General features: G+C 37.8%; 1 protein-coding gene across 1 annotated transcript in view; it reads right to left on the bottom strand.

Annotated features, from left to right (window-relative positions):
- Positions 1-22449, bottom strand: part of LOC134211579 (myotubularin-related protein 8) — a 102763-nt gene extending 80314 nt beyond the window's left edge. The window contains exon 1 of the mRNA XM_062688584.1: positions 22098-22449. Coding sequence (XP_062544568.1) covers positions 22098-22121 — 24 coding nt within the window. The 5' untranslated portion in view covers positions 22122-22449. The remainder of the gene's footprint in view (positions 1-22097) is intronic.
- Positions 22450-23455: the final 1006 nt, after the last annotated feature.

Genomic DNA, 23455 nt, shown 5'->3' with positions numbered 1-23455 from the left:
ATATTCTCATAATTTTGCTTGTTTCGATGTTTATTTTCATATTTCAGTTATATAACATATTTCCATATATTCATGAATTATATTTTCATATATCCATATTGTCATATTTTGATATTTCTATTTACTATCATATTCATTATTATTTATATTATCAAATGTTCATATTTATTTTTCTTAATATTTTCATATTCTCATATTTTCATATATACATATTTTGATCCCTTCATATTGTCACATTTTCTAATATCTGATTTTCCCCATTCTCATTAAAATATTAATTAAAAATTTACTAAAAAATACGGGAAGATCGAGAGGGCATCATTTGCCTAAGACGTTATTATCTGACAAAATTTTAATACGTTCGATGATCAAACTTTAGAAAAACGGGAGGAACTGACAAGATACAAAGGAAAGGTAACATTTCCATTACAATAGAAGAAACATATTTATTTAAATAATTTTTACCATTTGTATTTTTATAATTTTTGACACACGGTGATCTAGTGACGCTGATTTCTTGAAGCTGAGGTCCTTCGGTCAGGGACACTGTGAACTATTTTTCAAATATTGTAATCCTAATCTAAATATTTATATTTCCTTTTCAGCTGAAACAAGTGTTGCTGGTGAAGTTTGTTTCACACCAAGGATCAATTTGCTCTCCTTTGATTTTCATAAATTTCTACGTTTTTTATACACTTATTCTTAATATTCCCATACATTTTCTCAAATTACCATGGAGCTCCATATATTTTAAATAATCTCGCATAAACATTTATAAACAATCTTCTTTTCATAATTTACCTTGATTTACCTAACCAAATGACAATTATCTTCACTTTCAGAAACATTAGGTGCTGACGTAGATTCTGAAGACGCATAACATTACATCACACTCTAATATTACTGCAATTTATTATTTCAGTTATATGCTGCAGAATGCAAAATCAATGGAATTGTTTTGCCAAAATCTATTCATTCATATTACATTTAAGAACAAAACATCACCTTTTACAATATCAATACCAATAAAAATATAATCACGCTTTTTCGCCAAGAAAAGCACCCCTTAATAAACCATCCAAATTCCAACTCCAGATACCTATGAAGGTCGCGCGAGTTCTCCGCATCTTCTTAAGTAGGTATCTAATCAACACTTCCCACCCAAATCCCCACTGATCGTAAGGACCTGGCCAGGTGTTGAACAAAGGGATCGTTGAATGAAAAACATGCCAAGCCCCAGGCTGTTTTTCTGGCGCATCTAACGTCCCTATCGACAGCCAACCCAGGATAGTGTGCGGTCAGATATGCTATGCTATGCTATTTATGTTATTATTTGAGGGGAAGAATTCAAAATTTGCCATCACATTGCTGAACGCCACCTACAAGGTACTCTCCTAAATTTTATGCAGTCGGCTGCCTCAATAACAAGATAGTTCATGGGGCAGTACCATGCGGGATTCATGGGCGAACGCTCTACCACGGACCAGATGTTCGCGGCACGACAAATATTGCAAATACAACCCGCACACACATTAACTATTCATCGACTTAAAAGCCACATATTTATTTATTTTTTATTGTTATCCATCAACAGGTTTAAAGTAGCCCCAATGATAAAGTAATAATATAAAAACGACATTTGATCTCGTAGCTCAGCAACTGGAATGGATTCCTCCAAGGAAGCTTCCGAAGCGGGAAACGAAAGAAGCGGCGCTGCACAGATTCTAATCTTTCAGAGTTATTTTTGTAGACCGAGCTCCAAACTGCTGCATAATACAGGTAAACTTCGATATAACGTACATATCGATTTCAAGTTTGTACGTTATATCGAATTGTATGTTATATCGAAGCATGAGTAATCATCCTTATTTTACACTACATAAATGTTGTACTATCATGTACTTTACGGGCGATTTTTTTTTATATAATGCTCAGCTAGCAGTGTGAAACAGCTTTTCTTGTGAACAATTCCTACAAACTTGTTCGTTGCTAAGAAAAATGACCCGAAGAATTGTATTCGTCATTTTATTTCTATATAAAGTACAGGAAATAAGAGGCTAAGAGGCACTGGAAACACAAGGCTTGCTTTTCGTTGCACCGTTTGTTTTATTTATTGAGTATCCGCGATCTTTAGTGGATTTAAACTAGGGCACGATGGGGCACGTGACTCGCCAAATTGAATATTTTCATAAATATTTAATTATATACGCCAACATTATTCTGAAAAAAAAGCTGATATCACGGTAATTTTTATCAATTTTATTCGAAATTTCCGATGGAATTTCTAGAGAAGTTCCTGAATAAAAGTCTGGAGAATTTTATGATTTTTTTCATCGGAAATTCCTTTGATAATTTTTTCTTTTCTTCTAAATCATACAAAATTAATGAATTCTATCCGATATTTCGTTGGATGTATTCTTCCAGAAATTTTAATACTTCCTTGAAGGAATTTTCAACAAAATGTTTGAAGGAATTTTTGATGGAATTTTCAACGAAAAAGATTTCCTAAAGGGATATGCCAAGAAATTCCAAGCGGCATTTCCAAACTATTTCCCAAAGTAATGCCTAAAAAATCAAAAGAATTCTCCGAAGCATTATCTGCTGGTATTACCGAAAAAACATTCTAAAGGTCGTCTAAGACGAATTAAGTACTGTCCATTTAATTCCACCAGTTAATTTTCGTTATCTTTGCAGATACGTATTTCGACCACAACTGTGTGGTCGTCTTCAGTGTCTTGTACTTGACTCGACTTGAAGAAAACAATCGCAACTTACACTATTTATACTACGCTAGGTACCTAATCTAATCTTATTTGCCTACTTTATTTACCTATACAGTAAATTACTTTACACAATAAAGTAATTTACTGTATAGATAAATAAAGTAGGCAAATAAGATTAGATTAGGTACCTAGCGTAGTATAAATAGTGTAAGTTGCGATTGTTTTCTTCAAGTCGAGTCATAAAGATACAAGACGACCACACAGTTGTGGTCGAAATACGTATCTGCAAAGATAACAAAAATTAACTGGTGGAATTAAATGGACAGTACTTAATTCGTCTTAGACGGTTTAATACATTCCACTAAACGAGCTTAATATATTTTTCATTCTAAAGGTATTTCCTGAGAAATGTTTAAAGAAATTCTGGAAATTCTGAAGAAGAATCCGAAGAGGAATTTCCGAATAAATTTCTGAAAGAGTTGCTAAAAAAACTGAGGAATATGCAAAGTAACTTCCTGCAGAAAGATCTGAAATACTTGCTGGAGAAAGTTCTTAACGAATTTCTGGAAGACTTTTTAGAAAATTCTTAATTTTGTAAATTTTTATTATTGTCTTTTTGTAGTTTAGAAATTAAGTTCGACGCTAACAGAAATTTCCTAAGGTATTTGCAAAAGAATCTCCATAGAGATTTTCGGTGGAATTCCTAAAGGAACTCTTAAATGAATTCCTAAAAAATAAGTCTAAAGCTACTTCCGAAGAAATTCCTAAGCGAACTTTCAAAACCTTAATAATTTAAAATTTCGAAGGAATTTGTAAATGAATTCCAGAACGAATCTCCAAAGGAATTTTTGAAGGAATATCCGAAAGAATTACCAAAATATTTTCCGTAGATCTTTCTAAAGGAGTTTCGGGAAGTTTTTTCGGATAATATTTAAAAGGAATTTGTGAATATATTTCTAGAAATTTCCTAAAGAATTCCAGGAAGAAGTTTTGAATTCCGAAGGAACTCATTAGGTAGATTCTGAAGTAATTCTTAAAATTCATTTTTTTTTTCGAAGAAACATTGAGGACGAATTTAAAAATGATTTTTAGATTTATTTCCGAAGTTATTTCCGGATGATTTTTCAAAGAAATCCCAGCTAGTTAACCTGTCTTTAGAGCCCTGGCCTTCCTCGCAGCACTGCACCACTTTTTCCTTACTCTTCTTCCTTCCTTCCTTCTCCTTCCGGTGGTGTCACCGGGTGGCTTGCAGATCTTCCTCGCTTCTTGCTTCGTTACTACTCGACCAATAAGAAGGGCGATCGACTATCAGCGGAAACAATGTTGGATTGGGTCGACTACGGAACCATGGAATTACGGCGGTTCTTGCTGGGGTTTTCAACGTGAAGACCGTGGGGTTGTCCTCAACGCCTTCTCTTGTCCCAAGTACTTTCTCTCTACTCTTCAACTTCCAACTTTGGTAACATTGTAACTTTGTAATATCCGTTCGCTTCAAAATACTTTGGAATAGTGACCGCATCCCAGGGTCATGACCTTCTTTTTCAAGTCAGTGACCTCGTCTCATAGTATCGACCCAATTACGCCACCCCTTAATGGCTACTTAACGAAAGTACTTCTGGCTTTCTGGTGTTGGGTTGTAGGACTATGGTGAGTGGTTGGATGCGGTCTTATAGGGTGTGTTACCGTACTCGATAACAATCAAGCCAACTCACTTACGCGGTCGTGGTCTTGTTAACCTGATTACTAATACTATTAGAAACAAAATTGTGAAACTTCGCATGTAGTACACCCAGCTATTCCACCCCCCCCCCCATAAAAAGAAATAAATGGGGAACCAGAAATAAATGTGTAATAAAAAAACCCAGATTAATCCACCTAGCGGCGATGATGCCTTTCTCGTGCATCGTAAAATGTAGAGTAGAGTGGGGCAAGAGTACGCACTTAGTTTTCAATCGATCATGTGGCCCTTATGAAACAAGCTTCTGGATATCAAATCAGTGTCGATGATTTATATACTCTTCCTTTATGTTACCCAGTGGAAAAAATATTGAAATTATTGAAATTCGTTTTAGTAGAACCCTTATTGCAAGACAAGTGAAAAACGCACTCTTACCCCACCGGTGGGGTAAAAGTGCGCATCGGGTGGGGTAAGAGTACGTATTTATCCAATCATGTGCTTTAAGTATATATTAACACAAATAAGAGTTACTAACATTTAATTGATGTTTTATAAGCATATATTAGGGAATGTTAAAAGATTACGTAACTCTTAAAGGGGAGGGTCCTAAAATGTGCACTTTCATACGAAAAACCATTGTTTTTTATATATACAAAAACTACAGAGGTAAAAATATAGATCAGGTTTCGCGTGGCATATACAAAGGCATTTTCCTTAAAGAAAGTCCACCAATCACGTAACGTAAAATTTGGCTCTTTCATCACCCCCTATCTTACACTATTTGTATGAATCCTCTAAAAATTATATGGATCGTCACACATCTCGCAACCCCTCCCAGCTTAACGTTGCGTAATTTATGAATGTTTCTTTTGATTAAATGAAATTATCATTTAGATCAATCTGTGTTTTTGTACTATGTTTAGGTGTACAACAAGTCCTAATACAATTTCATTATTTCACTTCAGTGCTTTGTTCGCTAAGTCCTTTCTAACACCGAATTGCTTCAACTTATCCTAAAAACTTGTGATAATTTCGAATTATGTCCCTTTTTTCTTAGTTGTGGATTTTTACGCTTTGGAAGAAGTCTTATTTCGGCCGGAGATACGGGTTTGACATCATAACTTGAAGATTCATATGCGTACTCTTGCCCCACCGGTTCCTGCGTACTTTTACCCCACAGTCCCAAAAATTATTCAAGTAATGGTTTTGACTTCTTAGAAAACCAACCGGATTGGTGTTCTTTACCATAAAGTACTCTATACAATAGGTTATCGAAATGGTATAATGTTCACCTGATTGAACGTATATATGGTAATGAAATACTAGTTGCGGAAACCCAATTATTTTTAGCAAAATGACCAAAAAGCTATCTAACTCCATATCTCCCTTGTTGTTTATTCAAATCGTTTACAATTACACATGATAATAGTTGGCCAGAATACCTGTCAAACTGATGCAGTGTTGCTAGTTTATCTTTTTTTATTACTTCAAAAAATCGAAAACGTACTCTTACCCCACGCGCACTCTTGCCCCACTCTACTCTACTGAAAAAATCACATTGGAAAGGTCAAAAAAGCACTTTAGGGGAGTAGATCGCATATTTTCTATCATTATACATGTTTTTGCATTAATGCCACCATCCTTGAAAAAAAATTTTTTTTTCGATTTTGAAATTTTTTTTTCCAAGGGGGGACCCTTGGGAAAAAACAATGATTTTTCAATAATTCCGAAATGCAATGTCCGATCAGGCCAATTTTCAATAGCAAACAATGGGACCGCATTCCCCGTCGAATGCAACTTGTTGCGAGTAAATCGGGTAATGCTAAGTTCCAAAAAGTGTGTCTACAAAATTTGTACACATACACACATACACACAAACAGACATCACCTCAATTCGTCGAGCTGAGTCGATTGGTATATAACACTATGGGTCTCCGAGCCTTCTATCAAAAGTTTGGTTTTGGAGTGAAATTATAGCCTTTACGTATACTTAGTATACGAGAAAGGCAAAAATACTAACGCTACATGACGTACATCCCTGATGGTAAGGCGAATGGTTCGCTGGCAACACCAAATCCGGGGCGAAAAACGAGATGGCAAAAGGTGAAGAAGGAGTGGAGAAAATTCGGGGAGAAAGTGTGATAACTCGGAAGATAGCAGACGTATCTACGAAGAGCAGCTGGAAAAAAAAGGAGAAGTGAACAACGCATGGTGAAAGACCAGAAGAACGGTGTTAGAAAATTTGGAGGAAAAGGTGTAGCCGGTGTCCAAAGTCGGAAAGCGGTAGCAAACCGCGCTCGCCGAGAGGCCTGGTAGCAATTGTGGCATTTTTGGTCGATCTGCCGTTCCTCGGCACCCGTGTGTGTGTGTGTGAGCGACCCCGCATTTACTCTTGCTCCATTGGTCGCCATCGGGAATCCAGCGTGGTCGCATTAAACTCTGTGCCCAGGGACAGCTAGCCCCGTTTTCGATCCCCTGCCCCTCGCGGAAGCGGCCAGAAGTCCGTTCAAGATTTATCCTTCCTCGGCACCCGTGTGCGTTCGAACCCGCACCCACTACTGCTGTGCAGGGTGCCATCGGGAATCAGAATTTCAACAGGACCGCTTTAAGGCGAAATCGGTGCTCAAGGACCGCTGCCACCCGACCTCGATACCCGGCCTCTCTGGGAAGCTGGCAGGAAGCATTTCAAGTACGGGAACTAGTCAAGTACATAGCCCCCTCATCGTGTTCAACCCACGCCACCTTCGGTGTTACGAGTCACCCCGACCTGGATTCGTCGTTCGGGCATCCGGCCTACAACTCGGATGCGGTAATCTTTGCCCAAGGACATCTAAAATTGATCGCCGTCCACCTCCGGAAGCCGGCGGGGTACCCATCTGCGCAGCTGTACATGCCCAGACCTGGTTCTCGTCAAGGTCTACAGCGACTGCAAGCCCAGCTTAGGTATGTTCCGAAAAACTCTCCCTCTCGCCTATCAACTATGGGCCCCAACTGCATCGATCGGCCGCACCGGTTACTAACTTCACCCTAACACTAACATGAAAAATAATAAATAAGTAAAATGTACCTCTACTCTTTCAATTATGCAAAACTGTCCTTCCGCATGTAAGTTCGTTGACCCTATTTTTTCATTGTTACGTCCGCTTCGATTTGTTTTATGTGTCCTCCTAGCAGGCCCATAGCCGGCCCTGAGAAGTAAAACCCCAAGGTGAGCTAGTTTGGGACGTGTGGACGTCCACTACCCAGGCGTAGGGACGTCACTGGTAGTTTCAGGTGGTGGAGGCTAATCATGCCCTGCTCTACTGCAGTTGCTAAAGTACTGGGATAACTTACGAGACGAGTCTTACCTGCCGTTCACAAACAATTAACGCATTAGACTACATTTTCAAGAGTTTCTCGAAAACACTCATCACTTTTATTCTAGAATTTTTTGAGAAATTCCTGGGATGATTTCTAAAAGTGTTGCTCAAGGAGTTGCCGAAGGGGGTCAGGAGGTCTTAGGATTTTATTGAAAAAAATTAAAGAAAGAATACGAAAGAATATGAAAAAGTATTGAACTAATGTCTAAGGGAAATTCCGAAAGAATTCCTGGAAGAATTTTCGAAGGAATTACTGGATTCATTTCGGGATGATGTTTTGAAGAAATCCCTCCGGGAATTGCCGGAGTTCCTGAAGGAATTTCCGAAGGAATTGCTGTAGAAATTTAGGAATTTCTTAGCAAATTCTATTTCGAGTTCCTACCTAAATTCCTTCAGGAATTGCTTGAAAATATATTCAGGAAACTTCTTCGGAGATTTATTTAAGAATTCTTTCAAAAATACCATTTTACATTCTTTAAAATATTCTTAAAATTACTTCACGAATTAGTTTCGAAAATTTATTCAGTTTCTTTTAATCTTTTCATAAATTCAATCAGATTTTTTATAAGAATTAACACGGATTTTTTTTTTAACTATTTTAGAATTTCCTACAGGAATTCCTCTACAAAATTCACTAGAAATTATTTTGGGAGCTTCTCCAGGAATTTCCTCTACACCCAACCAGCGGATGGCAGATTTTAATACAGTTCTGAATAAGAACATTACAGAAACTGTATAATAATTGGGCATATACAATTTCGGAAGATTTTAATACAATTTTTGCATTGAAATAATACAGATTTGTATTATTTTAATACAATATTTCTATAAAAAGCTTACAGAATTGTATATGCCCAGATTGTATACAATAATTGTCAGATTTGTTTTGTTCGAACCATGAGCGCATTATGGGACGCCATGGTCTCTGAGAAATGAGCGAAAACGGAGAGCTGTTCGGTGGTAATAATGACATGGTGATCGGGAGATCGCTCTTCCCTCATCGAAAGGGTCACAAGGTCACGTGGGTTTCCCGTGACGGCTTTACAGAAAATCAAATTCGACCACATCTGCATCAGCCGAAAATGGAAACGGAGCCTTCTTGATGTACGGAATAAACGTAGTGCCGATATCGCGTCTGGTCATCACCTTCTCATCGGCGAAATACGCCTGCGCATTGTGCGGATTCGTCGGAAAGAGGAAAGAGTTGGACGACGGTTCAACACACGCCGACTGGAAGATGCCACGGTGAAACGGGCCTTCGTTGAAGAACTGGAGCCGCGTGCTGCAGATATTCCGGAAGGTGGCAGCGTGGAAGACCAGTGGACCGCCATCTAGAATGCCTTAACCGTCACCAGCGAGAATAATCTGGGCGAACTGCTCTCCCAGAGAAAACAATGGATCGCAAATGAGACCTGACCGACTCAAATGACCAGCTGAAACGCTGGTTCGAGCTCTTCGAACAACTTTTTCAAGTGCCAGCCAGGCCACCACCACCTCGACATGATCTGCCTAGGATCCTACATATAACACGCGTCAATACCGAAGCTCCATCACTGCTAGAGATTCAAACAGCCATCCAAAGCATGAAATCGAATAAAGACCGAAAGGTCAAAAGGTCGATCGCATATCAGCCAAGATGCTCAAAGCTGACTCCATGACATCCGCTCAACTACTGCATCGTTATTTCGTAATATCTGGGACACCGCAACTTTCCCAATTGACTACAAGGTATCTTAGTGAAGGTGATCAAAAAGGGTGACCTGACTGTATGCGATAACTGGCGAGGCATTATGTTGCTATGTACTGTTTTCAAAGTTCTATGCAAAGCTATCCTAGCCCAGATTCAGGAGAAGGTCGATGCGACACTCCGGTGGCAGCAGGCCGGATTCGCGCCGGAAGCTCTTGTGTGAACTATATTTTCATGCACCGTATTGTTCTGGAGCTTGTCACCGAATTCCAAGAGTCCCTTTACTTGGTATTCATTGACTATGAAAAAGCTTTCGACCGTCTCAATCACGAGAATATATAGGACGCCCTAAGACGCGAAGGGGGTTCCTGAGAAAATCATCGATCTGATCGAGGCACAGTACGAGGCCTTCTCGTGTAAAGTGCTGCACAATGGGGTCTTGTCCGACCCTATCCAGGTCGTAGCTGGTGTGAGGCAAGGATGTATTCTATCACCGTTACTGTTCCTCATCGTAATCGACAAGATTCTGTAAGGTACGATTGACCGTGAACCAAACCACGGGCTGCTATGGCAGCATATAATCAATAATCATGGATCACCTGAACGACTTCGAATTGGCTGATGACGTTGCACTCCTCGCTCAACGGCGCTCTGATATGCAGAGTAAGCTCAACGAGCGCTCCTTTTCGGAAGGTTTAGTCATCAACGTCAACAAAACCAACTTGTTGGATACAAACACGGTAACCCCTTTCTGTTTCACAGTAGCCGGGCAATTAGTGGAGAATGTTGAAAGCTTCCAATATCTTGGTAGCCAAATGGCGTCAGACGGCGGTACCAAGATCGACATAGGTGCACAGATCAAGAAAGCAAGGGCCATGCCTTAGCGAGTTTAAGAAATATCTGGAAAAACAGGCAGATAAGTGAACGCATTAAAATGCGAATTTTCAACTCTAACGTGAAATCTGTGCTGTTATGCGCTAGCGAAACATGGTGTGTATGAGTGGAGAACACTCAACGGCTGCAGGTTTTCATCAACAGATGTGAAAATTGGGCGAAAATGCTGCAATTTATTGTGCAAGATAATCACATGCACTATACGAAAAACGTAAAATAGATAAGTAAGAATATCAACACTGTACTTGTTCGGATCTCGAGAAAACTACGTTTTTGTAGCAGCTTTTGGTATTGCAGCTCAAAACTGAAATAATTTATATTATCTATAGTTCAAATATAAACTTGTTAATAATTTCTTACATGAATAGTTTTTCACTACTTTTCCCGCTATCCGACACTTTCTACTCTGGCCTCTAACTGTATTAGCTCAATTACTGTAAAATATATATTCAATTAACACTTCTCTCTGTTCACATTAGTCTGCAACTTACTTTTCACTACTAATTAATTTAGGATTCTCCGTTTCTCGAATAACATACTTTAAACTACAATAATATCAATTTATCACCATTCACCATCTAACGATTATGTTTTGTTTTGATTAATTTCGTTTATCAATGTTGACAGCAGTCCAAGAGAAGTGCGCTGAATTCACCTACCAAACTTCATCCACCGCACTTTTCACCCACTGTTCGTATGGTGTTGTCTGGTGCCGCAACAGTACTATTAGTGAAAGTTTTAAAAAGAGCTTCTTTGCTAAATTTTAACCTTGGTATGTGCATGAGAATTCAAAAAAGTTCTACTACCTATCCTTAATGTTGATTCGATTAGATTAAACATAGCCCTACATTCCACTGAGGCAGCCCAAAGCCGGAAACATATTCTCAAGCTTTCCTCTCGCATCAATTATGCTTGGCAACAACGATGACGGTGCTTGCAACCGCTGACAAGAGAGAATGTGTGGAAAACTCATTTCTTAGCTGTGGATGTCAGCCAAGTGCCAACAGAGAAATCGGTAAATAAATTACATAAATACGTCGTCGGTCGAGTATTCCCGAACTGAAATGAGCAAATCATCCGAAGCGAGGTCAAGGTCGAGAACCCGAGATGACGATAATGCTGCACTTTGGGTTGCATGGATGCACTTGGGTGCACTACTATCATCGTTATGTAATAACAATTATAGTCACGAGTATTTTTAATTAAGCGTGCTGCATTTTTCTTCGCTGATAAAGATGTAGATGGTATTTAGCACCATACAATTGAAATGATTGGGATTAAATTTAAGATTAATCAATAAACTTCTCGATAAACTCGATGATGAACGTTGTATTCTTTCACTATATTGCATGGCATAACATTTTTCTTCAATGAATATACAATATAGGGGGAGGTCCCCCAGTGCCGGACACATAAGCCATTTAACGAAGAACTCTCTAATTATCCAGATTATGTTTACTTGTAAACCATATACACAAAATACGATCATTAATGATTCATACCAGAGTCTATTATATATAGAGTTACGCAAAGAGTGAAGCCAAATCTACCTATTGAACTGTCAAACCGTCTACCTATCGAGCAAAGTAAACAAATGCTTGTTGGTAAGACGGAAGTATTGTTATCGCCTAATGGTTTTTATGGCGAATTAAAACGCATGAATTGAAATGTATTAGATTTGTTCTAGAAACAGCTTCAAAAACTTCAATACACGCCCCCCAATAAAGTAGCAACAAGAAACTCACGTGTTTGCACTCTGTGGGTGACTTGGTTATCGAATTAAAAAGCTTTAGCAGTGAACATTCCCGTGAAGTCACTTTAAGGGTTGAACAAAAATGAAAGTTTCAAACACAATAACAAGAAGATTATTCAGAATAAGTGTAAGAAGATCCTCTTTGCGCAACTCTATATAATAGACTCTGATTCATACAAACTATATTTGATCATTTGAACTCGTTTTTCGAGTTGTATTTCGATGATGAATTTTGGATGAAAATTTTCACGGTTCAGAAAAGTGTCCCCGACTACTGGACACTATAGACCTGGGAGCTGCGGACTCGATCGAATCAAATTTTCAAGATATTTTGCTTGAAACCAGTAAATTTCCTCTCAGTGTTCAATGTACACGTTACGATTTTCTCACATTGAATTATCAAAGTGTTTATCCCTATAAAATCAATAGCAAAGGTTTCGTCAATTTACTGCATTGTATAAATTAAAGTGCCGAATGTTTAATTATTTCATACCGTTTACTTATGTTAAATCCGTCGATAAATTCAAAATAACACCAAAAAATTGAAATATGTTCGAAATAATCTATAATTAGTATGAGTTGATTTATACGTGTACTCTCTCGACTCCGCTCAATATGCTCAAAACCTCTCTCAATGCGATGGATACTTTTTGACAGTTTACTTTGGAGATTTTTAGACACTCGTTTCGCCTCTATCCGCAGCTCCCAGCTATAGACCAATGCAAACTCTAACTTAACCTCACTTATTTTGACAGTTCACAGAGCTTGTTTACAAGGTGTTAGAAGAAAAATCGACGAAGGGAAAATTAAAATTCATATTTTTAGTTTAAAATTACTGTGATCCGAATATTTTAGTGTTATTCTTTGCAAGGACATCTACATGCGAATAAAATGACGAAACAATTTTATCGGAAGCTGCGCCGGAGGCTAAGTCCCGAAGAAAAAGCTCTGTGAACTGTCAACCTACGTCATCATGCACTGGTCTATTGCATCACGTTCAAATATGACCAAGTTCCTATTACATGAGTAAAAACATCATTTATAAAAGTAATATTTTTCACCTGCTTCAAGTTGTAGATATTAACACGTGTTTGTAGAGCTTATTTGATTCTCCAGCTCAATTTTTTACATCCTACTCAAATTTTGAGTGGTTCCACTTTTGATAAAAAGTGAGTAAAACTTCTGTGGGAAAAAAGAGACGGCAATATAAAACTACTCACTATTAAGTAGAAAAAAATGAGCGTGTAGGGTACTGCACGGAAACATCCCTTTCTCTTTCGTTCCTCATAAATTTTGACGTTTACTGGCCTTGTTGTTTTCTAATTTCTTTGCAGCGAGAAAGATACAAAGCAGTCAGTGCAGTGCCCTATAGCGTGTAAATGGAGGCTGGTCGGCTACATATTACGAAAGAGCGGAGACGAAATCTGCAAGCAAGCGCTGACATATTTTTCATCGCAGTATACACGGAAGGAAAAAAGTACCCAGCGTTAAGTTTTTTTAAACTTATTTTTGAGTTATTTTTTCTCTTCCCTTTCATCCACTCTTTCTTCAGTTGTCAAAAACAAAAGAGCCAAACAATCCAACGTCGCCAGTTCAATACGGGAAGCCAATTTTGAGTTTTATTACCTGAAGTCGAAATTGAGTGAATTAAACTTACATTTGGGTAAATAAATTTTCCGTTGGGTATTTTTTTAACATGGAAGTAAAGGCAAACTACTTCGACCCTACTTACTCAATTTTGGCTTTCCGTACGGATGTTCAAGGTTGGGTGCGTTAAACTCACTATTGGGTAGTTTATTTCTTCCATGTAGGCAAACCCAGGGGCTCATACGAATTGTGCGGTCATAATGCTCATGCTCAAATATTAAAACGAATAAAAATATTTCGAGTGTTTTCAGTGTGATTTCTTGAAAAAAAAATTAGGGAGAGATTCTGTAGTGAAATAAAATTTATGAAAAAAAGCTCCAGAAAAAAATTTTGAAAAAATTTCAGGAGGACTTTTATTTTATTCCATTCTTTATTTGCTACACACAATTATTTTTATCGGGATCTCAGCAAAATGTTGAACTTTTACCGAGATTCGCACAGCTGTGCCCTAGCAAACATAGTTTTTGCCGAGATTTCTGTCAAAATTGCTGAAAATCAGCAAATATTTTGCAGAAAATCAGCTAACAAACGCCATTTTTGCTGATATATCAGTTTTTAAAAGTGGGAATTGAGAATGAGAAGTAAGAAGATTAAAGTGAGAAATTAGTACTAAGAAGTGAGAAGTGAAAAGTGAGCAGTGATAATTGAGAAATAGTGCATAGTAAGACTCGCTCTAACTCATTCTCACTCACATTCTCTCACTCATTCACTATCTCATTCACTCACTCAATCTCACTCATACACACAGATTCTCACTAACTCGCTCAATCTCACTCACTCACTCACATTCACTAACTCTGGCTCACTCACTTATTCACTCTCACGCAATCACTCAATCACCCAATCACGGAAAACGTTTTGACAGTGGAGACTTATCGACGGAAAATTTTCCCTGACAAAACCCGGAGCAAAATCCCGTATCAAATCCCGCGAACACGTTTTCCGAACTGTAAACCAGCCTTTAGGTCGAGTTTTTTGTCTCACTGCTCATAGGGTCAACGTATAAAATCCAAGGGCCTCATACGCCTGTCACTGGCGAACAAAGCTCGTGTACTCTGCATCGAAGCTTAGAACCGGTGTTAGGGCGCAATCGTTAATGCGAACATTTTTAAATTCGGTTAGTTACTTAAGAAAAAATCTTTTTCGAGTCCCTATAATCAAGCAGGTATCTCAAGCATACCATATCGTTATATTGCTGCAAGATTGAGTGTTTAATTTCGATATAATATCGAAAACAAAAGTGTGCATAAAAATTGCCTCGCCATAACAAAAAGGTGGTAGAGAATTAACACTGTTGTTTACAGTTTAGAACCAAATCCAGATGTCGCACATGTTGGGCTAGGGACTCAGTGCTCCGCCTTCTCTCCCTGAAAAAATCTCCCGGTCAGATTCCTGTCGACTTCCTCATTAAGGGCACGTCGCCATAGTTGCTACTCCGTGATTGACTAGAACTTGCGAAATTGTACAGAGAACACAATAAATGGGGCTTGGGACTAGCTACCCATTCTCAATGTACACGTTTAGGGAGCTCAAATATCTAAAGTCAATAACGACGCCGGCCACGTCCTTACGGTCATATAGGAAGGGAAGGATTGTTAGTCTGACTCTCGTTGCTACTAGAGACCGAGTATACCTCTGCATCTCCACGATTGTCTTGGGATAGGATATCGTTTTAGTTACAAAGGATAATATATCTGGATTCACTTCGGTAAGTGATGCGATCTATGGGATGGGAAATAACACTCTCGCTGTCTGAAACTTTCACTTTCTCATTTATTCACTCACCCGCGCAAAGCAGAACAAAATTACGACGACGACGACCGGCCGATCGTTTTGCCTTTCGCACAAAGCAAAACCAAATTTCGACGACCGGCCAATCCGCTTACTGGAAAAACACGACTGGACAAGGAACAAACTTTCACTTTCTGATTCATTTACTCACCCGCACAAAGCAAAACCAAATCTTGACGACCGGCCGATCCGCTTACTGGAGAAACACGACCGGACAAGAAACAAACTTTCACTTTCTCTATTTTTATTCGTTTTAATATTTCCTCAAAAATTCCTCAAGGTGTTCTCAAGAAATTCATCCTGGAACTGCTCATATTCCTCTTTGGGTAAGAATTCGCGAAGGATTTTTTTGTGGAAATATCCAAAGGAATTCCTTAAAGATTTTATGAGAAATTAAAATTCCTAGAAGAAATTGCAGAAGTAGAAGTATAAGTAACTTAAAAATAAATCTTGTTGAATTTCCAAGCAAATTTCAAGTCAAATACTGAATTAATTTCGGAAATGCAAAGCGAATTGAAGTTAGCCACCGGCGTGGAAAATAAAAATCGGCTGCTTAGTAAATTTTCGGCGGCGCATACCCGAATAGAAGAGTATAACAGAAACTGAACACAATTTTACCACAATGTGACATTTATAACATAGGGGTCGTCCACATATTACGTGAGCATTTTTTCTAGGTTTTTCGATCCCCCTTCCCCATGTAAGTTTGTTTTCATACAAATGATTTTTTATTTATATGGTGCGTAAGAAAACGAAACCCCCCTCCCTCCATAAGTACTTACGTAGTATGTGCACGGGCCCTTATATTTAGAAATTTACTTGGGGCTAGCTCTCATCTTCAATATACAAGTACTGGTGATCTCATTTGTTAGGTCACAATAGCGCCCGCCACGTCAGAATGCAAGTCAATGTAGGGAAGGGGAAGGAAATGATGATGCAATCACTCGCCAACTGCAAGCCGAACATACCTCTGCATTTGACACGAGTTCCTGTGGAATTTGTTGGAATTTTTGGGTTAGAATCGAGGAGCAGAGGTTCGTCTTGGTTAACGAGCTGCTAATGTGACAGACAAGAGAAAGCAGAGGATAGAATTTCTTATTGGATGTAAGAAACGAGCTTTTTCGTTCATTTCCAATTCTAGCAGTTTCCACTAGAATAGTCAAGTTGAAGGTATAGTATAGAAATGGAAACGGTATGGAAGTCCATTTCCAGTTCTAGCGATTGCTACACGTAAAAAAATAACCTTATATGTTATAACAAAAAACCATTCGAAAATACTTATACTCTTCATTATGGCACCACATGAATGATCCCATATCAAAAAGCTAATAACATTCATAAGTTAATGAAAAGTATAAGTTTTGGAATGTATGTGACTAATGCGATGCATAAGTTTCTTCTTGTACATATCATTAGGTGCCTGCTTTGGCAAATACAGAGAAAGGTGCAAAGTAGTAGAATGGAACGGACCTGGGATTGAACCCACGATCTCCTGCGTATGAGGCAGAAGCAGTAGCCATATGACTACCAAGTCCGTTAACGATGCTCTTAAAAAATAATCTCGTTCAGACAAAAACAAAAATTTCTGGAGAAAATTATCTAGCTCTTTTTAGCGGAATGTTTTCCCTGTCATAAGACGAGTCAGAGCATTAGTGATTAATCATAGATTTAATCATGATTAATGAATAATGGGTGTTTTAATCATTATTCATTAATCATAATCATACAAAAAATACGGCTTAATCATTAATCACTAATCTTTAATCATAGAATTTTACATTTAATCATTAATCACTAATCATATTCATAAATATTTTGAGTTTATTCATTAATCATCAATTTTAATCATTGCATACACCGCTTTTATTCATTAATATTTAATCATAATCATATAATTTTTATAGCTTTTAATAACCCTATTTGGAATAAAGGTTACTTGCTTTTTGATCACTATGCAAATTATTCAATTTGATTATTCATAATCATTAATCATACACGCATATTGTGTCAACATTTATTCATGATTGGCAATCGTTAATCACACTCCAAACGTTTTATTCGTTAATCATAATCGTTAATCATTGTCAAAAATTAATTTAATCGTTAATCATAATCATTAATCATTGACAAAAACGAATAAATCATTATTCATAATATTGTAGCAAGTACGCCATATTTATTTATTTATTTATTTTAATGTTTAGTTTATCTTTGCAAATATATTTATTTTGTTATTTATTTAAATTATAAAACTTTGCATGTAAAGTTGCGTCTTTTGAAATAAATCTTTGTCCTGGATCACCGCAAGAATAGTCTAGAAGAAGTACGCCATTGAGTTACCCACGCTAAGAATTGAATTGAGTTCCCTACAGTCAGCTACCAAAGAAACACATGGGGTTTAGCCAGCATATAGCGCATCATGACGCCAAAAGTAGCGCGTGGCTTGCGGCCAACGACCAGCACGCCGGTCTTTTGAAGTTGCTTTGACCTTTGGCTTGTCCGGCATTCCACGCTTGGCACGATTCTTAGCGAGCAAGCTTACTGGCTAATTTGAATCGTCTGTGGGAATGAGATGCACGATTTTGGGGGATTTCGTGGATAAATTCTTTTGATGCTCGGGTTCGCAAATTTCAACTTCGTTGAATTTCGCGAACTCTGGAGACAATGTCTAAAAATTTCGCGGTATCTGAGGATTTTCCCAACTCAGAATCGTTCACTTTGTTCCGTTCCGTGGAAGAGGCAAAAGCGGTCAATTTTGTTCCGTGCCGTAGTGTGTTTTGTAAGGTAAAAGTGACATAGTTTTTTTAGTAGGTTGTTAGCTAATATACGTTCTTTGTTTCCCTCTAGTCGAGCATAAATTAGTTAGCTCAATTCAGTCAGTTGATTGTATATTGTGAGGTAAATTGTGACATTTTTAAAATATTAGATAATTCTCAAACATCGTGCGTGTGTACAATTAGGTCCGTGGCAGCATTAAATTGGCGAAGCCGACACACTACACCAATCCATTACGACCGTTTTTGACCCCACGCATCGGCTACAAATGTTCCCGGGGTACACTTGGCCGGAGAAGGTTGCGTACCGTCATTTTCGCACCTTTGGCAGGCGAAGCCAAACCACCGAAACCACATCAATCAAATTCCAACATCCAACCGCATAGCAGCAGATCGCCGTTGTCGTCGTCGTCATCGTCAAGCAAGTGCCGACGGCGCCTCAACACTTTGCTTTGCGCGCCAGGACGGACGCTTGTACCGCGCCCATGCGTAAGCCCGCGCACCGAAGGAAGTGAGTGACCGTACCACATCGACGCAATACGCCGTCCGTCGGCGAGAGTTTCTGGCCCGGAGTAGTGCGCAAAGCAGCTCCGGCCCCATCCGTAGGTCCTCCTCCATGACTAGCTAGTCGAAAAAACGTGAGTAATATGCATGCGTAATTGTTTGTGTCGTCCATGGCCATGTGACTCGATTAGAGGCACAACAATTTGTTTTTGTGAGTACGTCAGTAGCCCATTGAGGACGGCTCCCGTGTGAAGCGAGAGTGAGCTCGCAGGAGAAGTTGTCGGAGTCAGATAGAGGAGAAGAATCGCGTAGCCGGAGATACCGCCGGTGAAGAGAACGGGAAAGCAGAAGATATGTAAAGAGAGTGTACACACGTAAAGAGTAGAGAAGTTTAGATTGCACGCACACGTAGATAGAAGTTAGAGGGAAACAGTGGGAATGCTAGACCTAGGCGAATGCAGGGAGATGAAATAAATGCATTAAAATCCATGTAAATGTTTATTGAGTGTTCCATGTATGAATTGGGTCCTAAAATGAAGAATCGATATTCGATTTTCTTTCAGGGAACGATGACGGTAATCATTCTAAACGTGTCAGTTTTTCTTTAGACTCAAAAATCGAAAAGAACATTGTTTAATTTGAAATTGAAAAATAGATGAAAAATGCTTCCTCGACATTTTCGGTCTTGTTTGACGTACGGATTCAAACGCACTAGCAAAACACCGCAGGGCACTTGACTCAACCTTTGACAGTTAGGGTCTGTCTCATTTGGAGAATTAAACTTAAAAGTGACAGTTCGAAAATTAAAAAATCACCCCGTTATAAGAATGGCTAGTGCTACCCAGCAATTCCAATAGGACATCGATGGAAAATGATTCGATATCTGTCAAAAGTAATCTTGCTCTGCGAGCAGGGTTATTTGATAATTATTGAAATGTCACTTTTAAGTTTAATTTCAGTTTAATTATCCAATTGAGACAGACTCTTAATATATGGGGCTGACGTTTTGGGCTGATGGTTCATTCGTTCTGAAATGTTGCACAGCCCAAAATTTGCCTCAAAATGTCTTAAACACAAACATATTATTTTTACTGATTTAGAATTTTACCAGAATTTTTATTACAACGGTATAAGTATTCTTGACCGATGCACTATCGTTTGCAACCATAAACGAGGTAGGGCTTTAGGACCCAATTAATCGGAGCCGAAATAAAAACCCAGAGTAAAGACACTATAAACAAAGACGGGAAATGTTCCAATTGGAATTCCAAATTTACTGTCAGTGCTATTCCAATCGAGCAGAAGACCTGTCATTCCAAAAAATCACGCAGAACATTTGGTAAGGGCTAATTTAACTTCCGCAAATAAACATGTTTAAATTATGGTTGGAATATTTTTGGATCAATGTAGCCTAATAAACCCCTACAAATGGTAGAAAATGACTCTCAACTTGTTTATATTGTATTTGCTATCTGATTTGCGTGGGTATAAGCGTTACTAATCATTTTTTTGAAATTAAGAAAATCACTTACACCAATTTGAAAACTTTATGCAATATGAGCAGTGTTGCGCATTCAGTGTTGCCTGTCGAATTATTTGCTCAGGGATCAGATTTCGCGTCTTTGTATATAGTGTCTTTAACCCAGAGTTGAGACGTTAGACTGGTCCAAATCCGTGTAATTTGAATGTATTTAGTTACTGTCCTTTAAAGAATTTATGTCGCTTCGTGTTCGAATTTAGGTTTTTGTTGTTGTATTTACTGGGTAGTCAGCCCGATTTGACTTTTGGACCGCTTTCTAGTCTTGGACGGGGTGAAACGGGTAACTTTTTTGGGTTGGTCCGATGAGGAAAACCCCCGCCTGAATGATTTTGTTTCCAGGCCGGAAATCGGAAAAATATATCTAAGAGATCTCTTGGGATCAGTTGTGTCCGCTCGGAAACGAGAAGTACGACGGACGTATTCGGATTAGCCAGTCAGCTTTCTTTCTAAGAAAAGTGGAGGTCTCAAGCCGGGCAACGATAACTTGTTGGGCGGTCTCCTACCAGGAGGGGCGCATAAGCCGCCCATTTATTAACCGGAAACGCGACTGGCCGACCCGTTAAAATATTTAATCATAAAGTTGAATGATTTAATCTTAACAAATTTAATCATTCACTGGAAGCTTTATTCATTAACGCTCTGAGTATAGTACAATTCCATTTAATTGCACCACCTCGTATTACTTTTACATATACGTATTTCAACCTCAACTGTAAGGTCGTCTTCAGTGTCTCGTACTTCACTCGACTTCGTCGAAGTTGAAGAGAGATTGTACTATACTCGTCTTATGACAGGGAAAAATTTCTGATTGTTATCCACAATATGAAGATCTATCAAGACCTCTAATAATGGCCAACAATATACTTTGTATACGCATTCAAAAATGCTTCGAGAAGAGTAGTATAACCACTTCACAAATTTAGTTAATATTTGTTTAGCTTCAATGTATTGTCCATGTATAGACTTCCTTGACTATGTACAGTGTAAACTAAAAAGTTGTCGTACCCAATAAAAATTACAATTACTTTGTATCAGATTCTATAATAAATTAGTTATGTTTGCTCTAAAATTTATAACAAATTATGTTATTTTTGTGATGAGACATCGTGCACCAAGTTTATATCAAATATTGCTATAGAAATTTTATGTAACATAATATCATATGTTGATATAATTTTGATATGACCTTCTAGTCGGGTAGGTACAATTGAAAGAAACATTGACTTACAAGCGTTTTCATTTGTTTTATTGTCACTTAATTCATAAAATCCGCTTTTTGTTAGGCAATTAATTTTGCACACTCAATCACCGTGGAAATTTTTTTTTCGCTCTGAATATTGGAATATAATCTAAAAATATTTTTTTATATCTATGTTGGGTCAAAATTTGACAGTAGGATTATTCCGGGTTTTTTATATGAGGAAGACATCATCATTATTTGGCAGATAAATCTGTTTTTTTTTCTAGTGCTTAAGCCCAAAATATGCTAAATGCACAAAAACTTAGTTGTATTAGGATTTTAAAATTGAAAGGAATAAGATATTCAATTGATACACAATTGTTCTCTATATGATAAAAACTATTCTGCCTGAACATATGGTAAACAACGATCAAAAGTGTTTACAATGCACAGTAACCGCATCACATACTTTAGTTATCATGAAAAAAGTTATGATTGCATCTATATAATAATAATGAACTAATGCCATTGGATTTTGATATGATTTCAATTAGAACCGCCACTTACCTTCGGGGTAGTTATATGTTCCATGATTGATATTTATATCGATCGCTTGCACTGATAACACAAGGAGGGGCAGACAGCTGTAATAAGCCTTTACAAATTCTGATAGATGTTTAGGAAACACTTTCCCTCACTGTTCAATACTGGAGAAAGAATCACGATGACAATCACTGTTTTGCTTAATTCACTTTGGCTAATATTTAAATAGCTTCTTAAATTGGCCTAAACAATATATATTTTAATGAAACAAGAATCTATTCTTCACGATGCAACGAAAACATCGACGCAAACACGAACGAAAATTATTTTCACCTGAGCAAGCGTCGTGCTGTCAAACGATAATTTATGTTCACTCAACTTCGCTGACAACTATCGGTCCTCTACACTGAAAATTATGTTGCAGTATTTTTAACTATGCATCTGTGCTTGAAAATACTATTGCATTTTATTGTTAGATTGATTGTATTTGTTATTGAAATAACTGCACGGTATTCAAAACTGCGGTACTAATGCAGTTATTTTTACTATACGCATAGTTAAACTAAGCATGGTGCAATAGAAAAAAAAAATTATTGCTGGCTGCCATATTGCCTGTTGTGATCGTGTTGTGAACACTATTTTTTTTCGTTGCTTAAAATTCCTCCGACACGCCGATTTGTGATTTGGGATAAAGATAAATAATTCGAGAAAGAACTCAAACAAATAAATAATATTATACATCCTGGATTAATGGTTTGTATGCATTATAATAGTAATTTATCTATGCAACTCATATTTATCATTTTCTCCGATGCAGTAAATAAAAAGGACGAGATCAGAGTGCAGAGTTGTTCCGAAGTAAACGAGACGATCCCGAGAATATCAAGTTCCTCATAGCCGGGTTAGAGAATGACTTAAATCACAAGGGGAACGACACAAGTTTTCATGTCGAGTTTCTATGCCGAGAATATCATGCTCCTCAGCCGAATTAGAGAATGACTTTAATCACAAGAGGAACGACACAAGTTTTGAAGACCGGAAAATCCCGTAGAAGACAAAAAAACGTATAAAATATTGCGTCTTTTCAGCTGGATTTGCAGTATTTTTCGGCTTGGGAAAACTCGTGTCGTTTTCCGTGTTCCATCTATGCGATCATTTGTAAAACTAAAACCAAGACTAAACCATGTATAAATAAAAAAATAAATGGGAAATAAAACGTTTCCGATGCAAGCCAATCAACAAACTACATGTATTACATTATGACAATAATGAGAAATGCTGACGATTCCGCCGTCCAACAACTGCATCTAATTAGTTAATTTCACTAGAAAATTATTTTCATTTTAAAAACATCCCATGGTTAAAAATTTTACCTAATATTG

Source organism: Armigeres subalbatus, chromosome 2, assembly GCF_024139115.2.
Source record: "Armigeres subalbatus isolate Guangzhou_Male chromosome 2, GZ_Asu_2, whole genome shotgun sequence".
Lineage (NCBI taxonomy): Eukaryota > Metazoa > Arthropoda > Insecta > Diptera > Culicidae > Armigeres > Armigeres subalbatus.
The sequence above is the reverse complement of the archived record's forward strand: the minus strand, read 5'-3'. Positions and strand labels throughout refer to the sequence as shown.